General features: G+C 35.9%; 2 protein-coding genes across 3 annotated transcripts in view; one reads left to right on the top strand and one right to left on the bottom strand.

Moving 5' to 3' along the window:
- Nucleotides 1-167: 167 nt before the first annotated feature.
- Nucleotides 168-14,121, bottom strand: part of rgl2 (ral guanine nucleotide dissociation stimulator-like 2) — a 20,592-nt gene continuing 6,638 nt past the window's right edge. Inside the window, exons 1-19 of one of the 2 annotated variants that reach the window (XM_056762424.1) lie at nucleotides 11,360-11,598; nucleotides 10,839-10,886; nucleotides 10,644-10,727; nucleotides 10,395-10,561; nucleotides 9,465-9,518; nucleotides 9,202-9,395; nucleotides 8,553-8,662; nucleotides 7,474-7,689; nucleotides 7,284-7,387; nucleotides 6,910-6,994; nucleotides 5,797-5,856; nucleotides 5,575-5,661; nucleotides 5,416-5,448; nucleotides 5,222-5,343; nucleotides 5,045-5,134; nucleotides 3,214-3,304; nucleotides 2,761-2,988; nucleotides 2,467-2,581; nucleotides 168-1,670 (exon numbers count right to left, since the gene is read on the bottom strand). In XM_056762424.1, coding sequence (XP_056618402.1) covers nucleotides 1,489-1,670; nucleotides 2,467-2,581; nucleotides 2,761-2,988; nucleotides 3,214-3,304; nucleotides 5,045-5,134; nucleotides 5,222-5,343; nucleotides 5,416-5,448; nucleotides 5,575-5,661; nucleotides 5,797-5,856; nucleotides 6,910-6,994; nucleotides 7,284-7,387; nucleotides 7,474-7,689; nucleotides 8,553-8,662; nucleotides 9,202-9,395; nucleotides 9,465-9,518; nucleotides 10,395-10,561; nucleotides 10,644-10,727; nucleotides 10,839-10,886; nucleotides 11,360-11,455 — 2,166 coding nt within the window. In that variant the 5' untranslated portion in view covers nucleotides 11,456-11,598 and the 3' untranslated portion in view covers nucleotides 168-1,488. Of the gene's footprint in view, nucleotides 1,671-2,466; nucleotides 2,582-2,760; nucleotides 2,989-3,213; nucleotides 3,305-5,044; nucleotides 5,135-5,221; nucleotides 5,344-5,415; nucleotides 5,449-5,574; nucleotides 5,662-5,796; nucleotides 5,857-6,909; nucleotides 6,995-7,283; nucleotides 7,388-7,473; nucleotides 7,690-8,552; nucleotides 8,663-9,201; nucleotides 9,396-9,464; nucleotides 9,519-10,394; nucleotides 10,562-10,643; nucleotides 10,728-10,838; nucleotides 10,887-11,359; nucleotides 11,599-14,121 lie in introns of those variants that run through there. The other variant, XM_056762423.1, reaches the window with a different exon arrangement.
- Nucleotides 10,623-14,121, top strand: part of phf1 (PHD finger protein 1) — a 25,260-nt gene continuing 21,761 nt past the window's right edge. The window contains exon 1 of the mRNA XM_056762426.1: nucleotides 10,623-10,751. The gene's annotated coding sequence lies outside the window, so the exon portion shown is untranslated. The remainder of the gene's footprint in view (nucleotides 10,752-14,121) is intronic.

The following is a 14,121-nucleotide window of genomic DNA, read 5'->3' on the forward strand; positions in this document are numbered from 1 at the left end:
TTGCTACAGTAATCATAGTTTAAACATAATAATTGTGTTATAAAAGCAGATACAAATCAATTCACATAAAAACAAGATTACTACACTTTTACTGAATGAAAGCATGGTTAGGAAACTTATAAAATGGTTTTACTAGAAAAATCTGTTAAATCCTTAATGGCATTAAATGAGTCTAAACGCTGTCAGTTGTATCAAAATTAAAGTTTATTTCAAGAACGGGAGGTATGTAGTGCACAAACAAGTCAGAATACAGATCCGACGTAATAGGACTGAAGCCGCAACATGCGCAACACACCAGACCAGCGTTTGCGAATCAGCACCTGAAATTAAGGCACTTTACAAACGAATGACTGGAACGACTGAAATGTAATGGAGAACACCCCTCTTCCTTGCTTTCAGGACTCAGTTGCCTCAGTTCCCACAGAGACGTCAACAGCAAGCGAGTAAGTTTGCAAGGTTCATCGGCATACAAGTGTAACAGTTTTCACGTGCAACTGAGCAGTTCTTCAGGTTGATCATACGTTTTTGCATCGAATGGTATAAAAATATTAACAGGCACAGCTTTGTTGCATTTTTTCTTTTTTGGGTTGCAACACACAACAAGGTCTGTTTCGAAAGTATTTAAATGCATCACAATGCTCCCATTTTAAAAAAACATTAGATGCTTTTTAGGATGTCTTCTTTTGACCAAATTGTAGAGTCATGTGTTCTGTGCAGGGAAAGCAATCCCAGATACATTGTAATGACCTCACTGGAAGTCTAAAATGATAGAATTAAATATAAATTATTCATTTAATAATACTAATTATTGATAAATAAAATAAAAATCACTTGCCTTTAGAACAGTGTTACCCAATATTTCTTGGTGATTTACATAGTCATGAAATAGTGTATGCTTCTTTTTTAAGGCAGCTGCCAATGTAGGCATCAGACAGACCTAGCGTTTGAAACAGACCCTGTACATAACCACAACCATCATTTTAGCATCACCAAAACTTGCATACTTGAAGATATTATCTGGTGGCAGTGTTTTTTGCATTTTTTTTCACGTATCTGGGCTGTTATCAGTAGCTTAGACATCTCTTGTCATGGTTGCCCAGCGTTTAAAATGTTGAGACAGTCGTAAGTACCTTCTTTAACTCTTATTTCGTTCTTCTGGGGTTTTTAGCTGCTCTATTTTAACAACTTTTTTAACAAACACGTTGTATTCAATGGTTCTTCAGAGGTAGTCTGGGAAAATGTTGGCGGCAGCAAACGGTACTCAACTGTCTGAAACTCATTGATTTCATGAAATGGAAAAGTTGTGTAATATTTAGCTGTAAAAACATCTCTGAGCCATTTCAACCAAGCTTTCATTTAAAATACATCAATGTTAGAACTTAGGAAACACCTTTTTTCAATAAACTGTACACGATTATGTCACAGATCTTCAAAATGAAATCTGTTGTGGATTGAAAGTTTTTATGGGTGTTGGTCCTGTTGTTAAAGTCAAAAGAGTGTTCGGACCAGTCTTCTGCCCTTGGCTTTGATTCGTGGGAAGGTCGCGCTGCTTTCGTTGCCGAGTGATGGAGACCCGGTTGGTGTATTTCCTCCTCGTCGCCTTAACAGGAAGTCCACGCTGGCTGAGGACATGGCGTAAAAGACGTTTGCTGTGGGTGGTACTATTAACTCTGTTGTGAAAATAAAACAAAGAAATATTTCTTATGCTATATAAATAATTAAAAACATAAACACCAGTTTGTAAGTATTAGTATATTAAATATGTTAAATGGAAATTATGTCATTATCATTTCAATTCTTTAATGCAATGTTTTTTTCTCATTTGTGATTTAAAAGGTTTTACAGGAGCGTGCAGAACCATAGCTAGGAATTCTGGGTCTATATTGGTAAGGGCCCCTCATATACTTTATTACTCTTATACTTGATGGCTTATGATTTTACACTTTTATTTTAAGTACATAACTATACTTAAACTGATATATTTTATATGGCTGTAGTAAATAACAATGTTTTATTTTTAAGACTGAAATGCAACCGCTCAATATCAAAACTTTGAGTCAAAAAGTTTTGTGGATGTATGACTAATGAAAATCATTAGATTATGCATTATGGCCCTACAAGCATCCGGCCACTTTATGATCATTTTCTTTCCTATACCGTGAGCAGATAGTCATTCCATTCCTGACAACATGACTCACTCGCTATGTGAACTTCTCTCATTTGTGTCATTTCAGACTATTCATTTTGAGAGGCCGAAGCCTGGGGACTATGTCCATTTTAATAATGAATATTAATGCTTTTTCACATAGAGGTTGGTTTATGGATTATGTTTCGTGATGTAAAATGTATTTGAGTGAATTTGACTAGATTCTACATCGATCTTGCTTGAATTGTTTTAGACCACCAGAGTCGTGCCAGTCTTCCGTCCCAATAACTAGATTGTGTGACATGAAATGGCGACATCACCTTTCCCCTCGGGTCGTAGTTGGATCAGCTCATATTTTGAGGCCTCCTGGGGGTTCTGGTTGTGTTTCTCTAATGCAGAACTGATGACAGTGGGTGTTTTGTCATTACTTGTAACCTAAAGCAACACAGAGAATATACATTACAACAAAGAACAATACGCTGTTCCATATTTAACATAAACTATTAGGTCAAGAGATCGTCTGATATAATACTGTTGTCGTTAAACACAGTGCTTTCAAAGTTAAAATTCTGTTTTATGATTTGAAAATTGTGACTGTGAAGATTATTGAGTACCAGAATGCTTCTGTACAGGTTGCCATCTTGTAAATCCATCCTTATTCTGACGATTCTCATGTCAGGCCCCGCCTCCTTTTTGTTATTGATAGGTGTGTGGCCGCAGGAGACGGACCGGCGATGTGATTTGATGGTTGTGGTGGGTGTGGTCAGTACAGACGGCGAGCCGTCATTGGATGACGGTGACGATTCAACATCCAGACAGGAAACAGAGGGGGATTTCACATGCTGAAATTTGACGATTCAGAAAAATGAATAATTCTGACAGTATTCTTAAAGGGATAGGTAAGCCAAAAATGTATACGTTTTAATAATACATATATTTTCTTTAAGTAAAGCTAAAATAATTATAAAAGAAGACCGGTGTGCACAAATAATATATCTTAAAGTTGCAAGTAACAGTGAGAATCAGTCTGACTGTGATATAATTTAAACATGCTCTTTATTCCTTACTTTGTAGAGCTTTGATAGCAGATGATTGACAGGCGAGGGGAAGTCAAATGTGCTGTCATCCATGACTGCGTTCGCCACAGTAGAGAGGGCACTGCGATGTAAACACAAGAAATGTAGTCTGTGAAGCATGCTTTTAATTCTGAATAGACAGTAACCTGGTGTGTTAATGCAACACTTTAAAGCTACTGTGAAATGAGCAGTGGCTTTGAAGTCCACACTTTTATGTAAACTGCAGACGATAAGCAGATATTTGGTTCTAGAGATGTCAAATGTAGTGCGTCTGTGCTTTAAAGGAAAACTGCACCGGCTCAAAACTTCATTTCACTGAACTGAAACAGGTATCATAGAGCTTAAGAGCTTATGAAAGAAATGCTTGTGTGTGCAAATCATTGCCGGCCTCGATCCTCAGAATAGCCAACAGGAAATACGACTTTCATTTGAATAGTTACAAAGAAGAAATAACCGCTGGATTTACTTGGCAAAATAAATGCTGTGGTAGAATATATTTTTTATTGCGACTCCACTCCAAACCTGAGACAATATTCCACAGTTAAATGTTGTCCTGGAATCTTTCTGGATTGTTCAAATATAATGAAGTGTCTTGTCCACTTTTGTCCTTTTTTCAAACACAACCAATTAATAGGACATTTAAATCTCTTTCTTTTTACCATACCTTATGAAGACCATGATAAAACCATGTAAAACCATGATTTAGTTAGTAAGGTATGGGAAAAAGAAAATGTACTGAAGTTAAACCGTGGTAACCACAAATTTACTATGACTGCTACAGATTTTTTTAATGATAATCAATATGTTTAAGACATTGTTCAAAAATTCCTTTGCAAGGTAAAAGGAAACTCAGACCATATATTTTTTCTAAACCACACCCTTGTATCTTTCATCTCAAGGGGATGAAAAGATGTAAAATGGATTCATAATTTGTAAGTTAGTCAAATAATTTCATACACTGTAAATGAAAATTCATGTAAAAATGAAAAATGTGCCTTAAATTTAAGTTCAATTAGATTTGCTTACAAGTCACATTCATTTGACATGATTTAATAGTAATTAAATCATTTGTTAAATCATTTTTTATTATATAAAGTTGAACATTTTTTTAATATTTGTATTATACGAAATGCAACTAAGTGAGTTTAATATAATTTAAACCCTTACTGATTTGTAAAGCAGTATGATTTAACTTAGAAACTTTGGCTCGAAATCTGATTAACATTTTTAAGTCAAATATTTTACAGTGTAGAAACTGAAAATTATAGTAATTATGTCAATTTTTATTCAATTAAATTGCCATTTACACTAAGCTCCTTGTCTGGGGGGATTTGGTGTGATCAACTAGTCTAGAACCACTAATCTACAGCATATCTACATGTAAGGGATAATGTACAGGCAGCCGATTGTTATTGGAGAAAAAAGCCCCGACAGTGTGATCAGGATCTTGTGTCGCACTGAACCGAAGGGGCTTATTTTGCGATAACAGACTATCATGAACAAGCAATTTGTTTTAAAAATTTGTAAATATAGTGTCTTATTGTTATTAAAAGACATATTTGTATTTAATTTGTCAAAAAAAAACGTAAAAATGTTTTGCTGCATCCGGGTAACCATGTGTTATTAGCTTTGAGAGGTTGTTATCTTGAAATAAGGAACCTGCAAATGTCGTGACGGGCCGATCAGAATCAAGCATTCAAGCGAGCCGTGTAATACAAAATCAAACTACAAAGCTAAAATTAACAAATCCAAAGCTCTTGTCTGGTGTGGGGTATAAATGTGGTTACTATAGTGCTGTTGTGTACTCAATGATAATTCTTACTCTGGACACTGTGTGATGACCACTGTGGGGTTCAAAACACGCCCGGCACTCGGTTCATTCGGAGCTTCAATCTGATTGGACAGCTTGTAACTATTGGAAAACACAGGCAATTATTCATATAGCATGCAGTGCGTATACATGAGACGTTAAGTAAAAAGTCATGTAGGCATCACTGACCTTTCCTCTTCATGCAGAGGGGGTACGCTGTGATACCAGTAAACAAACGTCTCGTCCATACGGAAAATGCTGTTTTTACACGAGGACTGAAGGTGGCGGATTTGAGCGATAACCTCGAACTCCTGAATCCAGAGAATATTGATTTATTGTACTGACGTTATTTGTAGGTTTAAAAATATTATATCGAAACTCACCCGTCGCCTTTTGTCAAAGTTAATATAACCATTCTGTAAGAAATAAAGTAAATTATTAATTGTGACTGTAGTGGTCTATTGTTGCTAATTTTTACTATTTCCGAAAATTGTGACTCACAGCAGGGTGTCACATATAGACTACAGTATACTATATTTCACCTCGAGTCTGTCTTTGACTGCAGTGTCCAGCATAGTGAGGTCTCGAAGGTAGATGCCCAGGTATGGCACTGTGCCCTGAGCACAGGACTACAACAGAAAAACAGCTTTTTAGATTTGGGTTTATATATGCTAAAGAGTATAATTAATTCATTTTTGGACATATTTATTCAAATGAAAATATTTTATTATCGTTTAGATATAAATGCCATGTAGCTGACTCACCCCTGTAAATCTCCTGTTGTTGGTTTTAGTGTCAAGATTTGCAAATTTGGAATTGCCCTCCTGCAGAATGAAAGGGTTCGTATTAACATTCACATCACCAATCTCTCTTATAATTTAGCATTTACGCCTCAAGCATTTGGCTTTATTCTGATAGCCACGGAAAATAAGATACCACTTCAGTTTTGCCTTTAAGTTCTGCATGTATTGTGGAAGTTTCAGTCCAGGGTCTGTTGAATTTCATCTCATTTAGTTTTGTGCTCCATCATCTATTCATTTCACAACTTAAAAAAATATCTGATGAAAAGCTGTAGCACTGTGATGTTTAAAACGTGAATGCAAACATTTGTTCCAGTATTCTGCAAACATTGCATCTTTTTGTTATTTTGACGAGTTTGTCCCATTTAAATTTTCTGCAAATAAAAACAGCATTTTTAAAACATGGAGTTTACAGAATGAAATGAAATGATCATTTTACCCACACGTGCCTAAAACTAGTCAATTCTGAAAAACGGAAAATAATTTTGGAGCGACTAATGATGTTATTATTTTTAATCCAATCACTTTCTAATAAATAATATTAAATCCCGTCCTTTATGCAAAATAGATTACAGGGTAAAAATGGGAGTATGTTGAGTTTAAAATAAGGAAACTGACTGGTCATCAACACACATTCTGCACCCCCATTATTACATCAATAATCTGTTGAGTGTTTTCTGGGAAGTAGGGATTCATTGACAGTGCTGCACATGGGACATAGATGTTTTTCCACTAGATGTCAGTAGCTTTCAAACAGCCCATATGACTACTATGACTACATAATGACACATACAGAATCTGTTTTAACAAATCACAGATGAATTGAATTAACTAATAATGACTTTAAACTGCTGTTCTCAAATTTTGTTACTCATCTTGTAACCTTTATTTTACGCATTATATTGACTTGTTTGTTTGGAGTAGAGCTTTGGGCAAGATGAGTCCTTCAGGCCCGGCTGAACTGATGCCGTGCGTCCGATCAGAACATTGACCTGCCTGCTAATTACCCATCAATGCATCCACATGCATGTCCGATAGAGAAAAGAGCTTTTTACAGTGTGATGTTGTGTGACTGACCTCTTTCAAAAGTTCACGGCTCTGAGAGTAGTTGTCCTTCTCTGAGAAGATGTCAGACAGTCCCTCATATTTCTTCACAGCTTCTCTGTCAGCACAAAATGTCATGATTCTCTCAGTCATGACTTTCTTGTGTAATGTACATGATTTAAATGCATTCATCATGCATCATTTCTATATATATTTTTTGTTAAAGCACAATAGTTTTGAAACTGTGACTGTGTATTAAAATGTATTAGCTGTATGCATATTGCCCCTTAAGTTCGAACAATGCAATAATTCAAATAATAAATAAAATAATAAATAAATGAAATATAAAATAAGCTGTATCGATGTGTAAATATATCCCATATTATTGGTTTCTGAACTAAGAGAACCTGTCTGTCTCCTGCCAGGTCTTTCTCATTCTATGGATGGGGTTACTCTGCAGGGCTGATATAATAGCATACAGCGATGAGAAGTTCTTCCTGGTCCTACAGGCCTGTTTGGGAGACAAACCACAGATTTTGCCGTAAGTCATTTATTTTGGCTCGTGACGTCAGCTGTGTGTAAGTTATGTGCTCTGACCTCTGCAACACTGATCCATTTCTCCAGGAGTCGTGCTCGCTGTTGGCTCTTCAGACCTGTGTTCCATAAACAAGAGGCTGTGACGGCGTTAGTTAAACGATTGAACTGCTTGATAGTGGCTCTGACGGACCAACACGCTCCCTCCTTTCCTTTCTTATCTCGCTGAGACCACAGACAACCCAGGCAGTGGTATGGCACCAACTTCAGAAACAGATCCTTAAAAATAAAGCAGTATCATATAAATAAATATATCCAAATATTATATTTAATAATGTGGGCATCAAAACAGCATGCAAGTATGTATGCAATTAAAAGTATGCATGTTTTCATTGCCTATTTTTTTGTATTATTTAACAGAATCAGAAATATCAAAATTAATAATATTTCAATATAAACCGTTATAACATTATATTTATAAAATATATTTTGACATAAAATGTATATATATAATATTTTTCGACTATTATTAAACAGCATTGTAGCCAAAGTTATTACAATTTTTTTTAGTTTTATTGTAGTTTATTAATATTAGCTTTTATTGTAATATTTCATTATAGTTAAATAGTTTTATCATGCCGGTTTATCACTGTATTTGTGTACATTTTAAATCTATTATTTATATTTTAGTTAACTAAATTTCCGTTTTAGTTCAGCTTTTATTTATTTTCAATTATTAATTGAAATGCCTCCTATAGCTCAGCTTTCCTGTAGCTCAGTTGTAATAGTATTGCGTTAACAACACAAGGTTGTGGGTTTGATCCCAGGGGATTGCAAATACCTATGTAAAAATGTATAGGATAAAGCAATGTAAGTCACTTTGGATAAAAGCGTCTGCAAATGCCTAAATCTAAATGTAATGTAGATGCCTCAACTTAAACTTATATCAAGTTATTGCTGAGGCAGCATCATTTTTCTCACACCTTTTAAGTTTAATAACAGCTTTATTGCTCAAAAGCAATTCTGATATGACTTCTTTTGACTCCTCAAATGACAACGTTTCAAAACATTTGTAATTTACCAAACATTCTGGATGTACGGGTGTGTTTTACAGATGCAAAGGCAGCATGTGTGAGACTTACTGTCTCGATCCTGGTCAGCTGTTCTGCAATCACACTGGATGGAAACCCCAGAATGCTGGTGGCATCAAAGTCGGAGGGGTCAGGAGGGGACGTCACACTTTTGGTAGGATCTGTAAATGAATATATAACAACTGATGATAGCAGTGATAGTCAGTTAGTCTAGTCTAGTGCGGGTTCAAAATGACCACAGGCTAAAGTTTGACCATCTAGTATGAACAAAACGGCATCAGCTCAACCAATGAGGTGAGATGGAGTGTAAACTATAAATTAAACCAATGGCAAGGACATTGTAAAAAATGTTTTTTCTAATTATGTTCTAAGCGATATATTTCACATTTAAATCAACAACAGACCTGACTGACCTTCATCATTATTTAATATGACAGAAGCAATTTGAGTTCATCTAAGAGATACGCATGCAACCTTGAAGAAAAACCCAGAGATGTTTTTCCTTATTGCCGTAACTCCAGAATAACAAAACATGAGGGAAAGAATCACTATGTGTCACAGTGTTTTAGTCACAGGTGCAGGTTTACTTCCTAGCATGTGATGTTGTAAGCAACATAATGACCTGCAATATGTGATGCAAATATAGCTCAACACCTAAATTCTTCTTGTGTGGAGGACAAACATCTGAAAATATCCTGACCTGACAGAGATCCAGACAGCAGCATTTTTTCGCTCAGCTCCTCGCCTATCCTCAGCAGTCTGTCTTTGATTTTGGTCCCCGAGGGGTCTGTTGGAAGAAGGGGGGCCAACCGCAGCAGGCAGGAGGGATCGTCCAGAGAACGGAAATCCTCAGGATAATCACTCAGCCATGTGCTGAATACTGTGCACACAGCCCTGAACACAATGAAGTGTCAAACACGATAATACTTCTAATAAAGTTTATAAATATTATTTAATACGTACTTGTTGAACTGCTGACGGGTGTTCGTTTTGCTCTCTCCTGGAGGATTTTCCAACCTAGAAAAGGGAGATTGTGTACAGTCCGTAGTGGCCAAAAATTATACAATATATGGTTTTAATGCGCTTTCAGGTTAGATTAAACCGTGAAAATATGAGGTGTGTTGTACAAAATAGACGAAACACTAAAAAAGGATTTTAATGGACAAGATTTTTTGGCCAAAAAGCAACTACAGGATATCAGGGAATATGGTATTAATTAGAATATATAAATAATGCAGCATTACATTGACTTCTATTTTATTGGTTATTAATATTTGTTGATTCCCCATGTACGAATATTTTGTAACAATTTGAAGACGTCTTGTGCAACTTTTTGGGGGTTTACTATCCCTTTAATACATTTTAATAACATATTTGAATAAATAGTGAAAATGTTCATGTTCATGTTCAATTTGGCCACTCTGGTACGTCATAGGGTGATACATAGAGCTGAACATTTTAAGCCTATTGACAATATTCCAAATATATCTGATTCTTAATATTTATTTATTTGCTCTAAAACTTTTTAAAATGGTGATTCTTTCTTAACCTGAATCATCATTTTAACTTCAGTTACATTGTTGGTAAAAGATTCAGCATGTTTTAAGCAAGACAATTTAGTACAGTTATTACTCAATGAATGAGGGAATATATTTAAAATATATAGAAAAATCTGAAGAAAAAGATCCATGGGGTGATGCAAGAGACAAGAAACCAGCACTGCTATGTTGCAAAACTTTGTCTGGGACAAAAATCTATTATACAGTACAGTTTAATGGTCACGATACAAAAATATTTCACTACTGCTCAATGCTGGGATTTCAGGTAAAAACTCTCATGACTTTAAACTTTTGAGTTTGTGATGAATGCTTGTTTCATGATTCATTGCTCTACCTGTTAATCAAGATGTCCAGCACTCTCTGGGTGGAGGTGAAGGAGCGATAGGTGGAGAGGAAGATAGAGATGTAGGAGGAGTCGCCCATAGAGAAGGAGTGAAGGAGATGGAGGACGAGTTTCTCCTCTGTCCCTGCTTTGACCTGCTGGCAGCGAGATGCTTTGTTCTGGGAAGAGAGGTATGAAGACGTCAGTACAAACAGGAAAGCAGCGAGTCGGCAGGTGTTTTCTAAATGAGATGGGATTTACCTGTGGGCCGCTGGGGGTGCCATGCTGTTGCTTTACCAACACGGTGTAAATGATGCCATCTTCTTCCAGTTCCGACACAGTGGACTGAACCAGAGAGAAAGAAAAGCGGTAAGTCATAAGATAATGCTTTTATGCAAATCATTTAGATGGAAATTGTGTAGAACTTGGACAGTTTTGTTTTAGACCACATCTTACCAGGTCAAGTGGACAGTACCACGTTGTCTTCATCGGGGACGGCTCCCCCTATTCGAACAAAAAATACAGTCGAAATTTCATATTTTGCAAATGTACTGTAAATACTTGATGGTTGTTTGACTTTAAACACGAGTGCATTTGACCCTTTAACCCTTCACTTTTCATACTTGCCAACAAAACCAAAAAGCAAATCTCTGCTTTAACTTACTTTCTTAAACCAAATGCTTTGAATTTTCTCAGCTTGCAATGTCATAAATGTCCACATGGTTTCCGCTGGATGCACAGTAATGTTTTGATCGCTTACTGAGATCCAAATGTTTAAGCTTGAGCTTCAATCATTCTGCCTGAGCCAGATCAACTTTACTCTTTCAAAGCACCATGACTAGCCACTTCATTATATAAAAGCTCTAAGACAATCTTTAACCTAAATGACACAAAGCATTGAAACAACAGCATTTGTAGTTTCCTTGCAGGAAGTAAAATCTTCTAATCTCTTCTTCATGGTAATCATAAAATGCTACCTTCAGTTCAGCAAGTCCAGACAGGCAGAGATCTGCCAACTTCCTTGAAATCCTCAGAGTTTGCTGAAGAACGCTATTTCTTTCAGGCCGTTTCATCTGTTCGGTTTAATCAGCTTTCAGAAGGCTGGTAAATTCATCCAGCAGGATTTTTATTCTGTCGGCCCCGTTTAAATCTAGCTTTCTGTTATTGAGCCGTGCAAACACACCTGAGCTCGTCACTATGCCAACCCCCTTTACACACACGTCACAAGGCCACTCCTGTTACACACACATAACACACTCTCCCTCTCTCTCTCTCTCTCTCTCATTCACTGTTTTAAGGTGAAGGATTAAATTGCCGGGTCATGTTTTACATAAAAATCTAAACAGAAAATATAAAAAAAAGTATTCATTCGAAGTGTTTATTTTAACAACCATAATCATTTAAAAAAAAAATCCTTGCTTTCCATTTGTAAGCTAATAATAATGATTTACAATTTTACTTGACAAGTGGATTTTGCGGAAAATGTCAGTTTGATGTCTTTAAATGTCTTCACATGTAAAGACATTCATACGTACAGTAAGCTGCAATTTTTATGTTTTAAACAGAGGTGGCCACATAGAGGCAAAAGATACAGTTTGCAGATTTAAAGTATGATAGTATTGTTAATATTGACTTTAGTTATGCAAATTCTGCAAAATAACATTTTTAATTGTAACGTATAGTAAAACGATTGCATTGCGATATAAAAGCGTAGGAAAAGCATAATTGAGAAATATGCTTCAAATTAGTTAACATGCAAAAAACACATTGGTTCTAAAAATAGATTGCGTTTACTTTATGAAAAATTTAATTTCCTATTTCTGTTTCGGGGGTTAAATATGACCTGGGCAATGTTTTCATTCACCCATATTTGTTGGCTAAACCTGATAAACCCGTTTGGCAGCGTATGAAGAACTGAATAAAGCATGAGTAAATAAATAGACACAATTGTACTGGCTTCGAATTTCAACATTCTTTCAAGTCAAAAGTCCTGCTCAACATATATCTACAGTATGTAAAACAGCCATCATTTTATGGCTGACAGTCCAAGAGATCTTTAAAAACCCAATGGCTAAACTGTAAGACTACAGCCACCACCTGTTTATCTGAAAGTGATACTCGAGCAAAAGCACATATTGACACACAGATAGTGGCAGGCAGTACAGATGTTGGGCCTGTGGTTATTCCATACTGAACGCATAGTGTGATGTGCATTACCCTGCCGATGAAACATGTTTGCTTTCTCATACTGTAGTAATATTTATATAAGACAAAACAGCTGAGTTCCACGTTTCAGAAAGTAAAAATAGCTGACTCTACGAGCCACAGGTGAGCCACAGAGGGAAATTATATTACCCTAAGCAGAATTGAAACCAGGTCTACACAACCCCCCAGAGGTCAATCCTTCCTGCTGAGGGATCAAATCTGTATTGCCTATAAGTATTTGGGGTCCTTGTGGGGATGAATCATCCACTTTGCGTCTATTGATTGTAAAAATGTGAGATGTGTCTGTCAGTACAAAACTTTACGACGGTGGGGCGGTTGCCAGGTCATTGCTCTTCAGTTGCTAGGGTGCTTTTGGTGGTTGTTAAGGCATTGATATGCCAATCAATAGTGCTCAGAGTAGTTGTAAGCATGTTGCTACAGTTTATGCTGTACAATTGCTAAAAAGTTCTGGGAGGTTGCTATAATATTTACTGCATTAAATGTAGAGCTAATCTGTAATTCCAACATACTATATTGTTTTTGAACTATAAATATCATAATATTTTAATAAAGCACATATATACTATAGTATATAGGTACATACTATAGTATACTGCAGTAATTACTATAGGTTATTCTACATAATAGTTCGGTATACTATGGTAAACTGGTATAGTTACTATAATACACAATAGTATACTTCAATCAACTACACCCTACTATAGTTAATACAATAGTATACTTTATTTTTACTACAGTAAATGTATAGATAAACTGTAGTCTATTTCAACATACTGTATTTTTTTAACCTTAAATACTAGAAAATGATATAGTGTATAAATACTATAGAATATATACAAATACTATAGTATACTTAAGTATTTACGGTGGAAAATAGTACAGTATACTACGGTTAACTAGTATAATTCCTATAGTATACTTTATTCTCATTTATGCATTTGGCAGATGCTTTTATCCAAAATGACTAAGATTGTATTATACTATACATTCGTTGTGTAAGTATGTACAATCCCCTGGGATCAAACCCATGACCTTGGCATTGCTAGCGCCATGCTCTAACCACTAAGCTAGAGGAAAGCTTAAATCTACTACATATAGTAGATACTATAGTATACGATTGTGTTTTTTCAGATGGGATAGCTTTAGTCCCGTTCTTGCATTTGTTATTATAGTGCAAGACGCAAAACTCCATTCCATGTCAATACAGTTAGCAAACCTCTCTGAGTCAAATCTGGAATTAACCTTTAATTCAGATGATACACATAGACAGCTGTCGGTCTTATGAAATTCCCTCAGACTCTTGATCACTTTCGGAAACTTTTGAGTTAGCTAAAGCATCTTTGAGTGTCTCTAGGGTTTCCATTGCTGCATCCAAAATCGCCTGCTTCCATACTATATAGTAGGCAAAAATAAGTATGAGTCATGAACTGTATGTCTGAAACCTCAGTATGCAAAAAACAGTATAGGAGAGAAATACTCGGATGGTCTATCTATTACTTTTTGTGAGTGTGGA

Source organism: Triplophysa dalaica, chromosome 12 (assembly GCF_015846415.1).
Source record: "Triplophysa dalaica isolate WHDGS20190420 chromosome 12, ASM1584641v1, whole genome shotgun sequence".
Lineage (NCBI taxonomy): Eukaryota > Metazoa > Chordata > Actinopteri > Cypriniformes > Nemacheilidae > Triplophysa > Triplophysa dalaica.